The 13,996-nt window shown below is 37.4% G+C and overlaps 2 protein-coding genes across 3 annotated transcripts in view; one reads left to right on the forward strand and one right to left on the reverse strand.

Annotated features, from left to right (window-relative positions):
* Nucleotides 1-970: 970 nt before the first annotated feature.
* On the forward strand, nt 971-2,196 carry Smp_001830.1 (putative 60s ribosomal protein L24; the record flags this gene model as incomplete). 2 transcript variants are annotated; one of them, XM_018797915.1, is made up of 3 exons in its annotated part: nt 971-1,008; nt 1,642-1,965; nt 2,003-2,196. In XM_018797915.1, 3 exons carry the CDS (start codon nt 1,004-1,006, stop codon nt 2,145-2,147), a joined length of 474 nt encoding a protein of 157 aa, XP_018652911.1. In that variant the 3' UTR covers nt 2,148-2,196. The 2 variants fall into 2 exon arrangements, with proteins under 2 accessions (XP_018652911.1, XP_018652910.1); XM_018797916.1 differs by having other exon boundaries at nt 1,004-1,008; nt 1,642-2,196.
* A 4,615-nt stretch (nt 2,197-6,811) lies between these two features.
* The window catches only part of Smp_123060 (rgpr-related), a 34,265-nt gene continuing 27,080 nt past the window's right edge, over nt 6,812-13,996 (reverse strand). The window contains exons 13-14 of the mRNA XM_018797917.1: nt 10,772-11,197; nt 6,812-7,507 (exon numbers count right to left, since the gene is read on the reverse strand). Coding sequence (XP_018652912.1) covers nt 11,057-11,197 — 141 coding nt within the window. The 3' untranslated portion in view covers nt 6,812-7,507; nt 10,772-11,056. The remainder of the gene's footprint in view (nt 7,508-10,771; nt 11,198-13,996) is intronic.

Here is a 13,996-nt window from a genome sequence, read left to right on the forward strand (position 1 = left end):
GAAGTAGAAAAGCTTACCGAAAACTAGTGAAAGAAGATTTATCTTGTGTTTCTGGTACTGTTGCCCCGCTACAATAATAAAATTTGTGGCTTACTTCAAGACAACACGGCCTTTCATATTTTCAGATGATTCAGCTTTTACATTATTTTCAGCTGTTTCATTCACAAGAGATAAACTATACGAAAAAGTAAGCCTATATCTGGAGAGAGGAATTTTGATGATACACTTTAAGTTCGGAACTCTTTGGCAGAATGATGTGGATCATCAAGTGTTCCCATGTTGTTTTGAGGTTCTCGTTTTTCCAAAGTAGTTACATGGTAGGTAGCCAGTTAAATAGCTAGCTAATCGGACAAATAATTAGGTTATTACTTTACCATTCTATAATGCACTAGGCCATGAGTCACTAGATCTGCGAATTCATGTCAGCTTGTTAACCGGAACTCTAAAATAGCAGCTTTCTGTACAGGATAAATCCTACGACATGTAATCCATGGGCCATTACATATCACACATTGTTAGGGCCAGCTGTGAGCTGTGAAGTACTACGTTTAACAGTTTTGTGGTTTATAATAAATAATTAAGTTTTAAGAACTTTCTTGACTTACCGGTCAAACGAATACATTATGAATACATATACGGAGGAAAATGCCATGTTTGTTGGCAGTATCAGGGGAAGCTGAAACACTTTGTGGTTTATTCAGCTTCGCCATAATCTTGCCAACAATAAACAGCATGTTTCTTCGTAAAAGTTTAGACAGGATATGCGAGTTCAGAATTCGTAGTTTTGCTGAAACGTCCCACTTAAAACAACAAAATTCTGATTGGCTAACCATAACATTTGTAGAATAGTGCCTGAGAAAACATTTTTGATCATTTGTAGGATAATCTACCAGCTTTAAAGGTTTTTCAAAAGAACTTTACTCCTATGGGTTTTTTTGTTTAAATGACTCAGGTTATATGCTAACTTGTTTTACTCACTACTAGAGCGGTTGTTACCACGAGGATGAAGTGGGTCCCTTTTTTTTCTGTAAATAGTTCAGTAGTACTTTTGCTAGTGTTAATAAAGTTAATTTGTTAGAAGTAGTATTAGTTGTGTAGGCTGTTTGGTACACTACGAGTTCATAAGGAAGGGATTGATAATTTACATCAAAACTGTTAGCTCGTGTCATTTTGAAAAGTAGCCAGACCTAATCTACTGTTAGTCAATAATGATATTAACATATTGGTAAAATAATGGGTGTTTTGTTATGATGGTTGTCTTGCAAGCTAGTATCTGGCCCTTTTGTCACTGCTGTTTAAACTTGATCGATATAGATATTGGTCGGTGCATGAATATTTAGTTGTTTTATTTGCAGGAGAGTTCTTCCCAAATGAAAGTAAATCGTCATCACCAGCATGCTTTATCCTTTTGTCTTAACCTCTCTGGTTCTTGTTAAAAGTTTGCAATAGGCTAAACACTCGTCATACGTTATTTGGGCTTATAGCTTGATAAGCTATTTAGACTGGTGTGATGAGTTGTCGCCTTGTAATGTTTAAATTATATCTATAGTAAATGCTAATCACTATGTACTAGATGTATCATGAAACATTTTATACCCATCGAAGACTCATGTTCATATAAATCAATTATTATTACTTTAGGTTAGAAGTGTGCTCTTACAGTGGTTTTAAAGTTTATCCGGGACATGGAAAACGCGCTATCCGTATCGATGGTCGTGGGTTTTACTTCATAAACAAAAAATGTGAACGGTCTCATTTCTTAAAGCGTAATCCGCGTGAAATCAGCTGGACGGTGCTCTACCGAAGGAAGTACAAAAAAGGGATAAGTGAAGAGCTGGTAAAAAAGCGAACTAAACGTGTAACCAAGAGTGCTCGAGGTATTGCAGGAGCAAGTCTGGCTGAAATCATGGCTAAACGCAATCAAAAGCCAGAAGTTCGTAAAGCGATGCGTGACCAAGCCATACGGTAAGTTGGTTTTTTTATAAATCCAACATTAATATAGTGCAGCTAAAGAAAAACAAAAGCAAAAAGAAATGGAGAAAAAGGTGAAGAAGGTCGAAAAGAAAAAGCCCCAAGTAGCTCCTTCAAAACAAAAAGCTACCAAGATTACTCAAAAGGCTGCTCCTAGAGTTGGTGGAAAGCGTTAATACATATGTGACATGCTTATTTTGTGGAATAAATTTTTCTTTGTATTTCATGTGTTGAGTTACTAAGGTTGATTAGTCCCTTGAATCACAAGATTGCTAGTACTTGAGGATGTTGTTCATTTGTAATATCTCAATTGCTTATACACCAAACCTTCATCTCGGTTGGTTTTTGTATGTAAATAGTTCGCCTATTTAGTCAATTTTAGTATAAAGCGTATGTCAATCACTCATTTAAACTTAAAGGGAGACTCAACAAACCATTAATTCCATGTTACTGGGTAAGGATTAATCCCTTCTTGATCCCATTTAAATATATCCGCAAACCTTTCAAGCAGGTTGTGCTTCTCCCAATTCTAGTAGTTATTGTGACCAATGATGTGAAGGAAGCCAACATGTTGTTCCGTGTACACTTGTTTGTAACCTTAATGTGGGTAATCATTTTCATAATTTTATACCGACTTCTTGATAAGATTTGACTAGTTGTACAGGTGCTCACCAATATGGTCCTATCTTGGTGTAACTCACCTATGCGATATCAAATTTGCATTCGTATCTGCATTAAATATTCAGAGAAGTTGTTCACGATATACAGCCAATTAATTAGATGGTGGTGTGGAAATTGTAAATAATGTCATGATACCAAAAGCAGATTAGCGGTATGTTTCCCCGTCTTGCCTCATTACAATAGATGCTCTCATCAAGTAGGCCAGTTTTTTACTCGTGGATGTGGCAAATTACACTTAGGGTCGATTTCATGATGACTTGAAGAATATATTCAGCCGAGAAATAGTTCGACAGCCACTTGAATATGATCCTTAGCAGGGACTGAAAGTAGCGGTAGGGTTCTGGTCTCGAATAAAAGTTTGAGAGTAGCGAAAGTGTGATGTGAGTAAATGGAGAACTTGGGTGAGTAGGATTGGCGTTAGAGTTACTGATGGTTTCTCGCCTGGAAAACCCTTTAAAACCACTAACAATAATGATTTGGTGATACTCTAAGGGATAATCTGTATGGTCGTTGTTCAAATTTAAAAGTTGTTATTGGCCTACCATAGCCTTAGAAGCGATAATAAACCAGAAACATGTCATCTTGAGTGTGCTGCCTTTGGCTACATTGACTTGACACTTCCTAAGTTATCGGTCCTTATGTTATTTTTGCAATATTTCTCTAAATGCTAGAGTTTGTTTGAAAGCCGTTAACTTATATTGGCAATAGGAGTCCTGAAGCTATTAGTGTATTTAGTATTATTACTATCATCACCTCATATATATACAACACAAGCTGTCTGTCGATTATATCGTAATATTGAATCATGCCTCTATCCTTTGTTAGGTGACAATTAGTTCCGTTTTTCGTTCGGTGGTAGGGTTTATTTAACAAGCTAACTTGAAAATCACGTATCAGGGTGTGTTTGCACCGATTTAACCTGTTTTAGACTTAGTCCCAAGCGCTTATTCGTTCATGTTTTTCAGGTACCGGTCCAATGTTCAGGTTACTTAGTTGAATATATTTCTTATCTGACGAAGTGGAGACGTAGTGTTGCTTGGCACTTTTCCAATGCGACTTAAAATTTGGCTCAATGAGCTTTATTGTATGCAGACGCTCTGACTGCATTTCTTACGAAAAGTTATATACTATAGAGTTTCTGCTATCTTTGATAATTTATTTATCGAACATGCACTTTGAAACAAAAGTAAGGTATCCGGCAATTTTTAGCATGTAGTCGTTATTGTTGGTTGTGAAATATCTGCACATTCATGGGAACTAGCCACTTCATCATGAGGTAATCTTCGTAAAGAGCCTAGAATCAAGTGTATTCATCTTAAAAATGCCAATATAGATGCATTTGAGTCTAAAATTATGTAGGACTTGAATAGTAAATTTATGGAATGTCTGAGAAGCATGTGTTATTTCAATATCAATGTTGTAATCAAGAAGTGTTTTAGAAAATGTTGGTCTACGTTTTTAGTGTATGATGCACAGGGTTATGTGTTTGTGTTATGAGGTTTGGTCAACTTGAAGGATTTTATGTTGACAGTTTGTGGCACCATATAAAACTCGTATAGTTAGGATTTCCTAAACTATGTAAGCTATCACCACGAACAATCTTTGTCTTAAACTAGTATGTGAGGATTATACGTGAACAGAGCAACGTTAGTTGCAAGCTACACTACTGTAATAATAAATGCCCATGTTAATGGTGTACGTAAACTGGGAATTAAGGCTGTCATCTATACACATGTGCATTGGGCATTAATTGTAAGAATCAGTGAATATGAGTGGTACCACAGTATTGTCTTCTCCCTAATTTATCAGGAAATGAGTGCTACTGGTTTAGCTTAGATGATATCAGTCATAATTAATGATCAGTATTAACGTTCCCCGAATTGTTCTTTGTCAAACTAACGACAGTAATTTTTATCAATCCTTTGAATTCTTACCAATAAAGACAAGGAGTTGGTGGTGGTATTTATTGCTCTCTAGCTTTGTACGATGTATTGTGTGCTGGTATAAACTGCGTTATGTAAGATGGTAGAATGCCCAATCAATATACAGCGACAAACAACGTGGAATGCAACCGCTGCCTTAAAGTATTCTTGGTATATTCTACTTAACGACTATATGAGTTAAGTTCCAGTGATTTTCCGCCCAGATACCATACCATTTTCCACTTCGTTACCCACCTATTAAATGGAATCAGTTTCAAGATATTACTATGGAAGTGTTCCCTAGGTTAGAACCTTTTTAATGACTAGTGCTCTAACCCATCATCCACAATTTCGTTTAATCTGCCAATCACAATATAAAAGTTCCATTTTTCGATTATTAATAGTGCGATTACACTGTGATTATTGTATGTTATATGGGGATATTTTTATTGCACACCATAGTTTCACAAAGAATCCCTTTCAATCTCTCTCGTTAGGATAAGATGTTCGTACGACATAATTGCTGAATTTGCACCGTTATCGCTGCTAAAATATAAAACCCTATCTTACGTAGAAACGGTCCTAAAGTGACTGAGCCATTAAAGCACTTCACTGCGTTCCATACCTTTCAAATCGAACAGCCGAGTAATCATCCTACATAAAATGTACCTCAGAGCTAGGTACTGGATAGCAGGTACATGAAACCAATGGTCGGATGCGACTGCAGTATCTGAGTATGAATTATGATTGATTTATGCTAGAAACTGACCGCGTTTCTCTACCGTAAATTTTGATTTATGCTGTTAAGTGATTTAATCACAATACAAATGTATGACCTGTTCTATCGTTAAACAAATGGAAATAAGCGATACAAACATTCAAGTACATTTGTGATTCAGCCGCAACCTAACGCACTGAAGATATGTAGCGAGATCTTATTATTCACAGATACCTCGATACAACCTATCCTTTTTGGCTACAGGCTGGCGACATTTTTGTAATAATGGTTAGTACAGAACGCGAGTTTCGTCTGATTTACACACACTAGTATATCTGCATCCTAGTTTTGATATTCACACAAGGAGACTTGAACATTAACAGCCTACTGCTAGGTAAGACAATAGTAATAATAATAACAGCTTAAGGTGCTGGGTTCCAAACTCGAAATATGAACAATAACACCACGATTCTGGTTATTTATTTAAACACATAAATATTGGTACAAGGAAGCACCAGATAAATATGCGCCACACAAATCTCATTTGATTTGTGTGAGGGCTGTGATACTGCCCAGACTGAAGCAGGTGGTTTTCTTAGGGGGCCATACCCCGAGCCTTTGACCTGAAGGTCTAGTCCACAAGGCAGTGGAGCATCGTAAAGAGGATACAATCCCATGGTAGCCGGTCACCAACGATTGTGTCATACGCCATTTGTTCCCTCAGGATACTGGAGCCCATGCGCACCATTGGTTTGGAATGAGGGTTTTCCAACTCCCCTAGGTGAACTATCCGTGTCCACCAATCCGGTTAAAGCGCCTGGACATTTGCTTTTCGTCCTCTAAATTTCATAAACAACACCCCAGTGGCGAGAAGGCAGTGAGTAGGACTTCCCTAATAGAGGCTATATTCGCGTGACCATGTGAGAGCATTTATTATTATTATTATTATTAGCTTTATTCAATATTATATCATTTGGTACAAAATCGAATTCTCAGCATAAAGTATTTCAACATGTTTACGTTTCTTATTTCTTCGTTGCTCCTGATGATAAACATTCAGTGATCGCCAGTTGGATGTCAGCAGTTTAGTCAATCGACATATGAATAATGTATATTCTTTTTGCTGCATGTTCCCAGCAAACACGACATCTCTGATTAGGCCTTTTGTAACTTTTACAGCGAAAGTTTGTACAGTTTTCAGAAACGCACCGGAATAGGTTGTGTGCTTAATAGCCATAATGATGTATTAAAACAAACAATATTAGATAACTTGTTGAAATATATAGATGACGGGAAACAGGTAGCCCAGATGTTTAAGCAGGCCGCCCTTCTTTTTCCAGAGGGAGAGCGGACTCTCCCCCACTCTCGGCCGTACCAGGGCATTTGGGGGCACAATTCAGGTACTATATCTAATTAACATGTAAGTAATATACAATAATAATATCGGGTATGTACACATCACCGCCAACAACAAATCATCATTAAAGGGAAACTTGAATTTATCCATGTGTATTTGTGATCTTTTTTACACGCATATACACCAAAAGAAATACCGGTTAAAAATAGGGGGAAATAAAAAAAAAACAACTTTTTTTTGTCAGTGTGTGTACTTTTCGTTTTAATCTGCGGATATTCTCGCAACAGATTAACTATCATAAATAGAGATTTCAAAAAAATAAATAAAAAATGAAGGAGGGGGGGTTACGAAGGTAGAATTTCATCAATATTGACAAATGAACAAAATGTTCAGCAAAAGACAAACAAGAAAGCGAAAATAAAACAAGATAGTGTGAACACGAAGTATCAACAACATCACAGATTAGGAAATCATTGTCTACCATTGAAATAATAACAATATTAAAGTAATAAACTGTAACCATATGTGGAAGTAAGGTGGGAAATAGTTTAACTTCCATGACACCATTTCAGAGTAGAAGAAAGAAAAGAGCTTATTAACAAATAAAAAAAAACCAAATGGGAAATAACTAATTAAACAAGTCAATCGTATTATAAACTAGATATTTATTTAGCTGGAAGAGATAAAAAAAAAGGAAAGTTCTTTTTCTTTGTATTTGTGCTTTGAAAACTCCCCTTTTCTTTTTAGTTGGGAGAGGACACAAGATTCACTGAGTACATGTGAACCCATGTGTATAGACATATATGATTCACAATAGTATGTTATTGTGAATACAACAGTTTGGAGGAGGATAGTTACTGAAAAAGAAAAGGAAACGAGATTAAACAATAGGTGTAAAAAAAACTCTTCTGGTATAAGATCCAAACCAATATAAGTTCTAGGCGTGATTACTGTAATCAGATTAATAAATCGGGGTCCAATGTTTTACAAGTTTAACTTCAATCAGTTCATCATATTACGCGACCATCTTTCATTCCATACGGTGAGTATCATCCTCACACCCAACACGGTTGTGAGGTCATGGATATACACTGCTCAGGAGTCCGATACTCGGACAAAACAACTGTCCAGTGTTTTCAGGTATTCAATAGTTGTCCAAAATAGATCGGTTCGTGATCTTAGATAAATCTAACTATTTCTACAACTCAATACTGAAAAACTTATTGGTACTTGTTCATGTAGGCAAGTACAGACTATTTAGTCGTTGTCTATGTGATTATTATAACCAACAGTTGAGACTCTGAGTGATAGTTCAAAATCATCTACAATGATGCAAGCTCATTCACTCTCTTTGTCTGCTCTTGGATTCTTAGTTTCTAAATGACCTTTTAAATTTTTTTATCCTATTGACCCATATTTTTCCTTCTCAAATCTATGCTTAATCTTTTCTATTCCCTCTGATATTGTTACTTATGTCCGGCGGTTTAACCGAGTTGGTGGACACGGAGGGTCCAAATAGGGGAGTTGGAAAACCCTCATTCCAAACCAATAGTGCACATGGGCTCCAGTATCCCGAAGAAACAAATGGTGTATGAACCAATCGTTGGTCACCGGCTACCATGGGACTGCATCTCCTTAAGATGTTCCACTGCCTTGTGGACCAGATCTTTAGGCCAAAGGCTCCGGGTGTGACCCCCTAAGAAAACCACCTGCTTCAGTATGGGTACCTGGGCAGTATTACAGCCCTCACACAAATCAAATGAGATTTGTGAGGCGCATATGTATCTGGTGCCTCTTTGTACCAATAAGTATGTGTTCAAATAAATAAATAAAAATACTGTTACTATCCATACTTCTCTGAGATTTGCCTTGACAATTTCATTTGATTATGTTAATGATTTGTAGCATCTTGAACTGATATAAACATGTATCAAGTTCTATACTGGGTATAACTGACTAATTGACACTCAAGCAGATGTGTCCTTTATATCATACAAAACAAAAGGCTGATCATAACGGATGAATTGTATTCGAACTCAGTGAATTCTATCGGGTAAGTCAATCTTGCATAGAACGCATTTATGTAATTGGGTGTTATTCTACTGATATGTGCGCTAGCAATATCAAGTATTTTAACTAATAAGTCTAGTCAATATACAAAAAGCCTATTAAACAATTCTGCACTTGGCAAATGTTAATAAATAAAGTGAACCAAAGTCATAGATAGTGACAGGTCTACGCATAAATATGTATTAGTTTAAGATGTCACAATTTATGCATTAAAGCATAGTGAGAAAGCAAACTGACAACATAAAACTGCACACAATTAGAGTATCATGTATATATGTAAGGATATAAGTATCCCTCGTCTTGATATCAAGAACTTCCAGTCTCTACTGGGATATGTGTATCTTCAGCAGATTGCATATATTTACAACTTTTAGCAAAGTTGGGCTGTGATTAGCAGTTTATTCAAAGGAACGCGTTTCATGCTATGTGAGATCCAGATGGATGTACCTGTATCTCAGGGTCGAAGTTCAAGGCGGAAGGTAGCAGGTTCCGGTTTCAGGGTAAATATACTGAACAAATGAAAATGTATATGGAAAACCTAAAGTGATACCCATATGGATATTACGATTAGTTCCAGTGTGACAGCAACATTACCGAATGAATAGTGTTGAGGTTAGACGAAGGATACTAGGCAAAAATAGCAAATCGGATGAAGAGTTAGTGGACTTTCATCGATTGGGTTGGTTGAGATTTGCATTACACATAGGCCAAGCCACCGCTTGCTTTGACGCACGATGCTCGCTCGTGTAGATTGGAAAAAGACGAGGACTAGTCAGATCAGGACGTCATATAAATCTACGGCCGTTGATCTGAGGTATTTTGATTGGGAAACACCATTTATTTGGGATTCGGGAGACAAACATGATCAGTGATTTGAGACGTTAGTATGAAATACTTCAGAATCGAACTTAGTGGAGCAAATGTAATTCACTTTTAGTCTCCCTTTAATATCTCGAGTTTTAAAATTAATTCATACCTAGTTCTTCTTTTTCAAATCAATTTTTTTATATTTAATCTCATTTTAGCGATTATTGTAAGGATTTTATATGGCAACTTACATTTAAGAACATTTGTATCGGGCTCTAAAGTAATAATAACTAACTAATACATCTCCACAAATTATGAACACACACTTGAACTATTCATTTAAGCCTCCAAATGCCCTGGTACGGCAGAGAGTGCGGGGGGCTCGCTATCTCTCTCTCGAAATGCTCTCACATGACCACATGTACACAAACATTGATAGGGAAGTTCTAGTCACTGCCTTCTCGCCTCTACGGTATTGTTTACGAAATTGAGAGGACGAAAAGCGAATATCCGGAGCTTCAACCGGCTTGGTGGATACGGTGAGTCCACCTAGGGGAGTTGGAAAACCACAATTCCAAACCAATGGTGGACATGGGATCCAGGATCCCGAACGAACAAATGGCGTATGAACCTATTATTGGTCACCAACTACTATGGGACTGCATCTCCTTACGCTGCCCCACTGCCTTACGGATTAGACCTTCAGGTCAAAGGCTCCGGGTGTAGCCCCCCAAGAAAACCATCTGCTTTGGTCTGGGCACCTGGGCAGTATCATAGCCCTCACACAATTAAATGAAATGGTAATGCTTGTGTGGGGCATATATATCTGGTGCCCCCTTGTACCAATGTTTATGTGTTCAAATAAATAACAATAATAAATAACTATTCCATTAAAAGTGCTCTGGCGCGAGACTGGTAAGTCCTGGGTTTGAATCTCGCGAGTGCGGGATCGTGGATGCGCACTTCTGAGGAGGAGTCCCATAATAGGACGAAACGGTCGTCCAGTGCTTTTAGGTTTTCCATGGTGGTCTAGCTTCAATTGACTCATGATTTCAACTATGAAAATCTCTAATTATCTGAAAAATAAAATTTGATTGTAGAGACCTACATTTCACCGTAATTTAACGAGGGATAGAGAGATTAAGCAGAGTAAAAACAATGAAATTACGACATGCAAAATGGTTAAGATTAACGACAAAATCACAAAGACAAGATATACATACACAAATATATGAGATCACCTACCTACTAATAGATTGAATAGATTATTAAAAAAGATTACACACAAAATTGAGAGATTTCATTAATATTATGAACGTGGATTGTTAATTGTTTGTGGAAGTGGGGGTTGAAGTGGATTGATCAATTTATTTGCTCCTGATTCTATAGTGTCATTAGCCAAAATATTTACATAACGTGATCGAGAATTGCTAGTACGTGATGATATAGACCCTGAAGGAACAGAGACCGGATGGTATGTAGGAAACAGAGGTGGATTCAGCGCACTATTATTATTACTACTACTACTACTTAACTCATTGAACTGTCATCATTTTTTTGCATAATAAATGAAGATGCTGGTGCTGGCGGAGGTGGTGGTACCTTGTTCGATTCACTTCCGTCAGGATCATTCACATCAATCCATTGTTTAAGGCGATCATCCCAAACTATCTATAATTGTAAAATATATATGACCCGTAAAAAGACAGTGAGACAAATTTGAAAAAAGATGGTTATACTCAAGCGAAACACAATACGATTAAACAACTATCAGTAATTAAAATAGGATTCAGCGAAGAAACTATCAGTAGACAATTGCCATTAATAGTATAGAATTTCCTATAGCCTTTGGATCACGAACTGACCTCAGTTAGATCACCATTCAAAACCTAGATGCACTGTTTCGCCCAATTATGGAACTCCTTCAAAAGTACGCACTCACGACTCCGCCATAAGGAATCAAACTCAGGACCTTCGATTTCGTGTATGAATACATAGATTCTACGTTACTGAATCGGCATCCAACGGTGTACATATCTAACTTTATTCACGATATTGTGCGATCATCTTTCATTGCCTGTGGTGGATAACTGTCTCACACTCGACATGATTAAACTCCGCTATTTATGGCTTCTTCTAGGACTTCAGGAATAGTATACTGAAGTTAGTCACTACTAAGAACGCACATGCTAATTGTTAGTGTGAGGTTCTGGATAGGTCATGGTTTTCTCGTTGGATGCCAGTTCAGTGGTCTATAGACTAAAAATTTACGCGCGAAACCGAAGGTCCTGGGTTCTATTTCTTGTAGTAAAGATTCGGACACGCACTACTGAGGAATACCATGGTAGTACGAAACGGCCATCTAGTGCTTCAAGATATTCAATAGTGGTCTTACCAAAGTCAATTTATGATTTAAAAATATCATTAAAGCGTATAGAGGAAGAACAAAGATTAGAGCAGAATAATAACGATTTATAAAGTTGAGATCATGGGTCAATTGAAGCTAGACCACCATGGAAAACCTGGAAGCACTGGAAGACCGTTTCGTCCTATTGTGGGACTCCTCAGCAGTGTGCACCCACGATCCTACCTCGCGAGACTCGAACCCAGGACTGGTAGGTCCTACTGAGGAATACCACAATAGGACGAAACGGACGTCCAGTGCTTCCAGGTTTTCCATGGTGGTCCAGCTCCAACTGACTCATGATCTCAACTATATAAAATTAATAAATCTCCACGAAACCCCCTTCTGATAACGATTTATTTCGCTCCATTAGGTGCTCGTCAGTTGCTTATAATCATAATTATAAAGTAGGTTGAAATAGATGTTTTCAACCTAAGAGAACACAAAGAAATAAAGTGAATTATCATTATTCTGCACAAGACTATAATAATTGTCTAACTAAAATCGATTCAAGCTATGAAATTCCGAAAACCCTAAGTAACAAAATTAATGGTAGACTTTAAAAACCACACAAGGTTACTTATTTTGTCAAGGAAAAGAATGCTATAAAGTTTAGTTGAAACGTGTTGACGATCAGGGTACCCATTTCGAGATTTCAGTACGGATATCAACAACCCCAAATGCCCTGGTACAGTGGAGAGTGCGGAGAGCCAGCCCCCTTCTCGAAATGCTCTCACATGACCACACGTACACAGCTACTGATAGGGAAGTTCTAGTCACTGATACGGGGGTGGTGTTTACGAAATGCCTGGTGCTTAAACCGGATTGGCCGGCACGGAGCATCAGACCAAGGGGAGTTGGGAAACCACAAATCCAAACCAATGGTGCACATGGAATCCAGGATCGTGAACGAACAAATGGCGTATGAACCTATTGTTGGTCACCGGCTACTACTATGGGACTGCATCATCTTACGTTGCTCCACTGCCTTATGCATTAGACCTGTAGGTCAAAGGCTCACACAAATCGATAGACGAAGTGTGGTGCACATATATTTGGTGCCTCATTGTACGAATATTGATGTGTTTAAAGAAATAAATAACCCGAAATCTACCAACATTCAAAATACAATGATCTTTTTAGTTACAGATTACGGATCGAGGTATATGCGTTTAAAGGGACTTTTATCTAATTAGAAATTGATCATAATGTCCTCAATATCAAACAAAATAATAAGAAAATAATAGTATATACGCTCTTTTGGTTGTTTTCGAGATCACAAGCTAAATTTTCTTTCGATTATCTGAAGAATGTTGACTTTCTCACTCGATTTTTTCTTTACACACATGAAAGTGACAAAGGATTTCATTACAAATTCGACTAACAAAGACTAATCTCAAGATCAATACCTAAGTGAACAATTTCATTACTATAAGCTAGATTGTTACAATCATATATGTATTGGAAGTTCTCATAAAAGTCTCAATATTTCCTAAAATAGAGCCCCAGAGTGAACATCAACTCTGAGATGCAGGTACATCCAGCTGTCGAGTCCCAAATAGGACGAAACACGCATCAAACTGGATTCCAATGCTAGCCACTATCCATCTTTGCTTAAAATAGAACTGTTCATCACTGTGATCATATACCACTGTTAACACTTAAATCAAATGACAATGTTATAGAATTGAGTTGTTAGATGTATAAGTTTATTAGGAAAATTAAACTATACTGTACACTGAAAAAATTGAATCGGTCAGTCAGAATGGAGAAGATAGAGAGTGTTGAACTCATGACCGATTTTTAAAATGGAAACACGAATACAAGCATTGTAAGCAAAGATGGATAGTGGCTAGCATTGGAATCCAGTTTGATGCGTGTTTCGTCCTATTTGGGACTCGACAGCTGGATGTACCTGCATCTCAGAGTTGATGTTCACTCTGGGGCTCTATTTTAGGAAATATTGAGACTTTTATGAGAACTTCCAATACATATATGATTGTAACAATCTAGCTTAGAATTCCACCACAGTGGTCTCGACGATATCGGATCCGCGGCCGCACTGG

This window comes from Schistosoma mansoni, chromosome 6 (genome assembly GCF_000237925.1).
Source record: "Schistosoma mansoni strain Puerto Rico chromosome 6, complete genome".
NCBI classification, from domain to species: Eukaryota; Metazoa; Platyhelminthes; class Trematoda; order Strigeidida; family Schistosomatidae; genus Schistosoma; species Schistosoma mansoni.